Raw genomic sequence first — 8,753 nt, forward strand, 5'->3', positions numbered from 1 at the left:
TTGACTGTATCTTCTGAATTCATGGCCTTCACGTACTGTCAGGAACCATGAAACAGACTGAGACAGAAGTACAATCAAATCACACTTGTTTATTAATAAAAATAAAAAGGTAAATAGAAAAAAAGCGTAGTCAAGCATAGCCAGAGTCCAGTAGCCAGATCGGGTAGTCAGCCAGTCCAAAGTTCATAAACCAGATCGGGTAATCAGCCAGTCCAGAAGTCAGGGATCCAAGGAGAGCAACTGCAAGCAGGATAAGAAGCCAGGAGGGATGTCAGCAAGCCAGTTTTGAAACAAACAGCAGGAGATGGTTCCTTGTGATGTGACCAACGCAAAGGCAAAGGAAAGCGTGAGCTGGAAGGCTTTAAATAGGCAGGCCAGACAAGCATCATTGGGAACGGCTGGTAACTGTGGAAAGAGAAGAGAGCTGGCAATTAGCCACAGCTGAGTGCCCAGCCCAGAGGAAGAAGGGCTAAGCCAGCCCTGACAAAGGGTAAGGTTGCAGAACTTAACAGCATCTGAATTACATGGTATAGGAATATCTAGGGGCAAGATCAGACTTGGAGACCTTTCCACCAGAACATCCACTGGGTTACTGGGTCTTGAGGATAGACCACTGGCCAGAGCTTGCTCAATATGTAATTGAGCTACTGGCCTGTCCTGCATCCAGCGTACTTTCTGAGCGCACATTCAGCGCTGCTGGAGGCTTTGTAACCGATCACAGAGTGCGCCTGTCCACAGCCTCTGTTGATCGCCTAAGGCCCTATTTTTCTGCCCCTGTTTAACAGGGGCATGTAATTACAGATTTTGATCAAATATTTCACAGCAGGGTCTGTTCCTGCACTCATCAAAAGTATCCGTGAGGCTTTACAGTGTTGTGCCACCACCACCACCTGCTAAAGGCCCATATTTTCTGCCCTTGTTTAGCAGGGGCATGTAATTACAGGCAGTTGCGACAACAAGGAGGAAATAATGGTGAAGGGACACACAACTTTTTCCAGTGGCAAGGAACCGAACATAAAATTTTTTAAATATTTAATTAAAACAGCATACAAATAAAATGTCCTACCTCCCCCCAACCTCAACCCACTATTCCCTAAAACCTACTTAATCCCTTACCCCCTAACCCCAAACTTCTATTGTCTAAACCCTACCCCTAAACCCAACTCAATATTCCTTAAACCCTACCCCCCAACCCTACCCCATAACCCATAACCCATAAACCCTACCACTATTCCTATTCTATAACCCTTGCCCCCTAACCCTATCCCATAAGAATACTTATTTCACTTACCTCAGTGTCACTAACAGCCGTTCCTCCGGTGACACAGAGCGACACATGACAGTATCCATCCTGGTCAATCGTGGCTCCAGTCTCTCCAAGAGCTCATCAAACAGTGTCACAGACAGCCTAGTAAAGTTGTAATACTTTTCCGGGTGTATGCGCAGTTCTGCATACATCTGGGTGAAGAAACCCACTGACAGCTGCTGGGATATCAGCGGATGGTCCAGAAGCGATGTTGTCTACTGCTTCTATCCTCCTCCAACTGTCTTCTTCTATGAATCCTAAGCAAGATAATAAGCAGGACTGCTTCATCAATCTTTTGCACAACAGGATCCATAATGCAAAAATCCAAGGAAAACACACAAAATAGCAAAAACTCCACAAATACAATACAAATACAAACTTACACAGACTCTCTCTCCTCTCTCTACAACCAACATGGCCCCATTAAATGATATTGCATGTTGTTTATTCATTTTCCTTGGCATTGTGGGAAATTTGGAAATGAAAAATAGCAGAGGGTTTTTTTTTTTTTTTTTTAAAAGCCCCTTAGCGTTAATGCATACAATGCCGTTAAACGCGCATTGACGCCAAAGCAAAATGCTAATAAAATCGAGTTTTTAACGCTGATTTTTTTCCAGGCATTGTTACTAGCTTTACAGTCCATTCTTTATAACGTCCGTGTGTATGAGGCCTAAATCTTACAAGGCTGCAGTGCCATGACTATCTATTTAAGTTGACACTAACTGACCCTGTAATATATTATATGTACAGTGGTGTGAAAAAGTGTTTGCCCCCTTCCTCATTTCCTGTTCCTTTGCATGTTTGTCACACTTAAGTGTTTCGGAACATCAAACCAATTTAAACAATAGTCAAGGACAACACAAGTAAACACAAAATGCAATTTGTAAATGAAGGTGTTTATTATTAAAGGTGAAAAAAAATCCAAACCATCATGGCCCTGTGTGAAAAAGTGATTGCCCCCCTTGTTAAAACATACTATAACTGTGGTTGTCCACACCTGAGTTCAATTTCTATAGCCACACCCAGGCCTGATTATTGCCACACCTGTTCACAATCAAGGCATCACTTAAATAGGAGCTGCTTGACACAGTAAGGTCCACCAGAAGATCCTTAAAAGCTACACATCATGCCGAGACCCAAAGAAATTCAGGAACAATTGAGAAAGAAAGTAATTGAGATCTATCAGTCTGGAAAGGGTTATAAAGCCATTTCCAAAGCTTTGGGAATCCAGCGAACCACAGTGAGAGCCATTATCCACAAATGGCGAAGACATGGAACAGTGGTGAACCTTCCCAGGAGTGGCCGGCCGCCCAAAATGACCCCAAGAGCGCAGCGACGACTCATCCAAGAGGTCACAAAAGACCCCACAACAACGTCCAAGGAACTGCAGGCCTCACTTGCCTCAGTTAAGGTCAGCGTTCATGCCTCCACCATCAGGAAAAGACTGGGCAAAAATGGCCTGCATGGCAGAGTTCCAAGGAGAAAACCACTGCTGAGCAAAAAGAACATCAAAGCTCGTCTCAATTTCTCCACAACACATCTTGATGATCCCCAAGACTTTTGGGACAACATTCTGTGGACCGATGAGACAAAAGTGGAACTCTTTGGAAGGTGTGTGTCCAAGTATATCTGGCGTAGAAGGAACACTGCATTTCATAAAAAGAACATTATACCAACAGTAAAATATGGTGGTGGTAGTGTGATGGTCTGGGGCTGTTTTGCTGCTTCAGGACCTGGAAGACTTGCCGTGATAAAAGGAACTATGAATTCTGCTGTCTACCAAGAGATCCTGAAAGAGAATTTCCGACCATCTGTTCGTGTACTCAAGCTGAAACGAACTTGGGTTCTGCAGCAGGACAATGATCCTAAACACACCAGCAAGTCCACCACCGAATGGCTGAAGAAAAACAAAATGAAGACTTTGGAGTGGCCTAGCCAAAGTCCTGACCTGAATCCTATTGAGATGTTGTGGTATGACCTTAAAAAGGCCGTTCATGCTCGAAAATCCTCTAATATAACTGAATTAGGACAATTCTGCAAAGATGAGTGGGCCAAAATTCCTCCAGGACGCTGTAAAAGCCTCATTGCACGTTATTGCAAAAGCTTGGTTGCAGTTGTTGCTGCTAAGGGTGGCCCAACCAGTTATTAGGTTTAGGGGGCAATCACTTTTTCACACAGGGCCATGATGGTTTGGATTTTTTTTCACCTTTAATAATAAACACCTTAATTTACAAATTGCATTTTGTGTTTACTTGTGTTGTCCTTGACTATTGTTTAAATTGGTTTGATGTTCTGAAACACTTAAGTGTGACAAACATGCAAAGGAACAGGAAATGAGGAAGGGGGCAAACACTTTTTCACACCACTGTATATATTTTTTTCTTACTATGCTTTTCTCCCTCCTTATAAATGTCTTCCGTGAGCTCCTGAACATTTCCTTTTCCCCTTTGCTTCTGTTTGTTTGGAGTTGGAATGAATAGTGCAATTGAAAGCAAACTTTTTGGGATAAGAATGCATACTTGAATACTGTAGATTCATTTTTTTAACCAGAGTTTAGTGTCTTTTTAAGCAAACATTCTTTTTACAATATTTATTTTGCAGCAAAAGACATTACTTGTTACATTTAAAGTGCTACTAAACCCACAACAGTAAAAATAGTCTGTATATGCAGTAAAGCATGCTTGTTATGCCCCATACACACTATCAGTTTTTCTGCTGAGTTTTTCCTTCAGGTTTACCAAAACCATGTAGTAGAAGAGTCTGATTGATTGCATACAAATTGAAACTCCTAAGGTTGGACCTCATATTACATGGTTTTCGTAAATCTGAAGAAAAAACTGATAGTGTGTATGGGGCATTATACTCACTGTGGGGCCTAAGGGGTCAATCCTGAACACGTGTAAAAAGACTGTTTTATCTTGTCTTCTCTGATTCTTCCCCTCTTCCACTGTCTCCAAACCATCTCCTGATAAGACAGAGCTTTTGGAGTCACTCTGCACATGCTCAGTTTGGTGTGTATTGCAAGAGAGGTGTTCTTTTTCCTCAGAAGGGTGAATGTGATTATCACTATCCAGACAGAGGGTTAGGGGTCCTGTAGCCTCATAGAACATTCAGAGTAGAATGAACACTCCTCCTACAAGCTTTAACAAGACACTGACAGAAGTCACAAGACTGCTATGTACTGCTGATGAGAAAAGGTATTTAGCAATTTATATTTACTAAAATAATTGCATTTCCATGTGCTGCGTACTGTGGGAGATCAGATATACTGAATGCCGGGTCCTGGGTTTAGTAACACTTTAAAGGTTTAAAATGAAGTGTAATAAATTCTAGAATGTAAGGCCCTGTTCACACCTGTGTGTTTTATGTGAAGTTTAGGTGCAGCGCATTAAAATGTGATTATCCAGCTGGTATTTAGCCAAAAAGAAATGGTAGATTACTCTGAGATAATGACTTGCCTAGAATAATATGCAGAGAAAGTTGGAACTCTTTATCTACATGCTTGGTCTAAATCAGTGGATCAACATGAAAGCATGTGAATTGGAATTTTCAGAAAAAGAGATCATGAGTGTCAGTCTTTTATTTGTCTTCACTAAAATACTGCTGTAAAAGGTGAACTAGGATGGCGTGGGTTCAGTTTTATCTGAATTTCTAAACAGATGTTTTATATCTGTTTTTTAGCAGTACAGGCATACCTCACTTTTAAGTACACAATGGGGTTTATTTACTAAAGCTGGAAAGTGCAAAATCAGGCTCACTTCTGCATAGAAACTTCCAGGTTTTATTACCAAAGCTTAAATTTAACAAGCTGAAGTTAGAAGCTCATTGATTTCTATGCAGAAGTGAGCTTGATTTTGCACTTTCCAGTTTTTGTAAATAAACCCTGTTGCGTACTTAAAAATGGGGTATGCCTGTAGTTACCTCCTTTCAGGCAAGTTGTCTTTCGGGGGAATCCTAAATGGAAGCATTTGAAGGGAGGTGAGAGGGGGGAGAGTTACTGAGTGTATAAATTTCAGCTTGAACCACCGAGCTCTGTAAACAGGCTGTTTGCAGTAGAAGATGAAGAAGACACAAGTACCAAACGCTACCCTTGAGCCTAAGAAAATGCAAAATATGAATACAGTATGTAATATTTTATATCTACCTGTATAAAAATAAAACTTTTTTAGTTCTGGCTATAACATATAAAAAGTAAATGGAAAAGTAGTGACTTTGATTGTCTTAATTAGCATAGGTGATTGTATTCCAAGAATCGCTGACAAAAAATATTTTAGTAGGTAATATATTAAACATACAGTATCAGTACCAAATGTGGAGTATTTAGCTGTTTGCTTAAAGGTCCACTCTAAAAGATTACTTTAAAAATAATGATGTCTACAATAAAAAAGTAAAAGAAAATTAGCAGAAATTATTATACCAGTCATTATATTTACCACCTACCTTCTTTGTGCCACACATTTACCAGTTATTGGTCAAATATAGAAAACGGAATCCCCTTCCTGCGCAACATTCTCTAGTCTAACTGTTAATGTATGTAGTTACCGTGTGAGTGTTTTTTAACGTATTACTAAACCCACAAGAGTAAAATCTGTCTGTGTATGCAGCATAGCATGCTTGTTATACTGACAGTGGAACATATGGGGTTAATCCTCTGCATTGTGTAAAAAGGTTGTTTTATCCTGTATGCCTAGATCCTTCCCTCCAGCACTGTCTATCTGGGGAAAATCAGCTAACACAGGCAGGATAGCCAACCTGCACATGCTCAGTTGTGACTTTTATACTTGAAAGAATAATTACTTGTTCTCAGAGCTAGCCAGGTCACATGATATTGGCATCACACGTGTGGGCGTGTATACAGGCTGAAGTGGAAATCTCCTCCTACTTGAACTCTCAGCACTGGAGAAACTGTGACGTTTATCACTGACTGTGATATACAGATCAGCTAGAAAGGTATATATTGGCAATATTTTAATGTAAAAATAAGATTTATAAGCTTTGATCACTGGGGGGGGGGGGGATTAACTATTGTCATATTACTCAGTTTAGTAACACTTTAAGCATGATGCAGAGACATTCACAAATTTCTGACAAAAGATAAACATTTCCAAACTGTGTGTTCAAATAGTACAAGGTTAACATTTTATTAATTGTATAATTGTCACTTACTTTTAGAAGCCTAACTGTTCATCGGTTGACTGTCTCCTTGAGAAATACTACCTATCGACTGTGTACTCACTAGAGTTTATGCTTGGCATTCTTGGGAATGGCGTTGTAATGTTTGGCTATATCTTTTGTATGAAGAAATGGACCAGCGGAAGCATCTACCTCTTTAATCTGTGTTTGTCAGACTTCACCTTCCTCTGCACGCTCCCTCTACTGATTGAAAGTTATTCCAGTGGACACTGGGTCTTTAATAATCTCTTGTGCTACAGCAACCGGTATTTGCTTCATGCCAACCTGTACACTAGCATCCTCTTCCTCACCTTCATCAGTATTGACCGGTACCTTCTTATCAAGTTCCCTTTTAAAGACCACATAATGCAGAAGAAACCTATAGCAGTCACCATATCTGTTGGAATTTGGATTGTGGTTTTGTTAGAGATCTCTCCAATTCTATTATTCATAGAACTGAAAGATAACAGCCAGTGTCTCAGCTATGGGAGTTCTGGGATGGCCTCATCCAGTTTAATCTACAGTGTTTGTCTTAGTGTCACTGGCTTCCTCATCCCTCTCTGTACCATGTGTTTGTTCTACATAAAAATGGTTTCTTTTCTCAGAAACAGGAATCAGCAACTTACGACATCCTTCTCTCTTGAAAAACCTCTTACTTTAGTTTGTGTGGCTGTGATAGTGTTTCTTATCCTTTTCACCCCATATCACATCATGAGAAATGTAAGGATCGCTTCACGTATGGAGGAATGGAAGCTGAGTAACGAGACAATGATCACCATCAATTCCATTTATATCATCACACGACCCATTGCATTTCTAAATAGTGTAATAAATCCTGTGTTCTACTTTCTCATGGGGGACAATTTTAGGGAAATGTTGTTGGCAAGGATTCGGAACATGTTTCAGGTAATAAAATGTCAATGTGCCTATAAATTCAGCTCTAGTAATCAGGAGGCTAGAGACTACAGCACAGAGTCAGAGCAATAGGTTGTGTACATAGTTTATATACAATAGTATTATAAGTCATTTTCAGTATTTTCCATAACACGGAACTCCTATGTGCTAAATATTTATGTTATAAGCTGCTTTCTTATTCCTAAAATTGGAAATAATGTCTAAACATATTCAGTATATGACTGGCGTAGCATCTATTAAAGACTTGAAGTCTTAATTCATAACATGACAATTCCTAAACAGCATGTGCAAAGAACTACGTTACATTCTGAAAAAAACAACAAACTCCAGTTATGGCTGTAAGGCTGACATTTGAAGTCATCCTTTTGAGAACTAAAGCGTGTATTAGGATTTCTACTATTTTATGCCAAAGGACCAACTCTATTAATTGGAAATTATTATCTATGCTTGATTGATGATGGAATCTTGCTTTCAATTCTACCTTGTGTATAAATATTATTATAATGCCACTGTATGTATTTCTATAAGTTGATTGAGCCTTAGAAAATTATGGAAAGTTTTGTGTCTTGGCTTTTTTACATGTGTTCCCTGTACTGTACATTTTTTTATCCCAAAGGATTTTGGGGTACAAAAAAAATGTGAAAATGTTTTGCTCCACTGCTTTATAAATGAACCACAGTTAATATATAGTTACTTCAGATATCATCCCTTCTCCTCTGCTCATTTTTTTTTAATTTTTACGAATCGGTTGATCTGTACTTTGTTTTCCCAATAATTTTTTATTTTAAGGTATGAAACAAAGCAAGTTTTTTTTTTATTCTAGTTAGTAATGTATCCTGTCAAGCTTCTTACTCGTTGTAATCAAGGTCAGTAAAAAAATAAAATAGATTTTACTGTATAATTTGTAAATAACTGGTTCAAGGTTGCAAACAATTTAAAGGTCGTCTTACCCTATTATCAGCGTGGGTGCTAAAGCAAAACTTTGTGCCACCAACACATGAATACATACTTGTTTTCAGAACTCTAATGTTCATTATATAAACTCTTATTGATTAATCACATACAGACACCCTGCATTCCACAAAACATTATTTGTTTCTCTTACTTTTTTAATGTCATTTATTTAATGAATGTTAGTGTGCCAGCAACAAATATCTTCACTTTTTATCACAAATTGTATAAACAGGACAAAAGATCATCAGTTGTGTATGGAAGCAAAATATTTTAGTAATAGTTTAGGAAGACGTTTTTCATAGTAGGTTTGATAAGCTGTGGAATACTTTTGTTCAGAAGGTAATAATGGCCAAATCAATCACAGAGTCGGTTTTCAAATAATGACAGTTATAATTATGTAAGTATA

General features: G+C 38.8%; 1 protein-coding gene across 1 annotated transcript in view; it reads left to right on the top strand.

Moving 5' to 3' along the window:
- Positions 1-8,294, top strand: part of SUCNR1 (succinate receptor 1) — a 35,502-nt gene extending 27,208 nt beyond the window's left edge. Inside the window, exon 2 of the mRNA XM_077488130.1 lies at positions 6,479-8,294. Within this exon, the coding sequence (XP_077344256.1) occupies positions 6,479-7,465 (987 nt within the window). The 3' untranslated portion in view covers positions 7,466-8,294. The remainder of the gene's footprint in view (positions 1-6,478) is intronic.
- The last annotated feature ends 459 nt before the right edge of the window (positions 8,295-8,753 follow it).

The sequence above is a fragment of the Lithobates pipiens genome, unplaced genomic scaffold (genome assembly GCF_037356315.1).
Source record: "Lithobates pipiens isolate NorthernLeopardFrog02 unplaced genomic scaffold, aLitPip1_a1.2 Scaffold_18, whole genome shotgun sequence".
Classification (NCBI taxonomy): domain Eukaryota; kingdom Metazoa; phylum Chordata; class Amphibia; order Anura; family Ranidae; genus Lithobates; species Lithobates pipiens.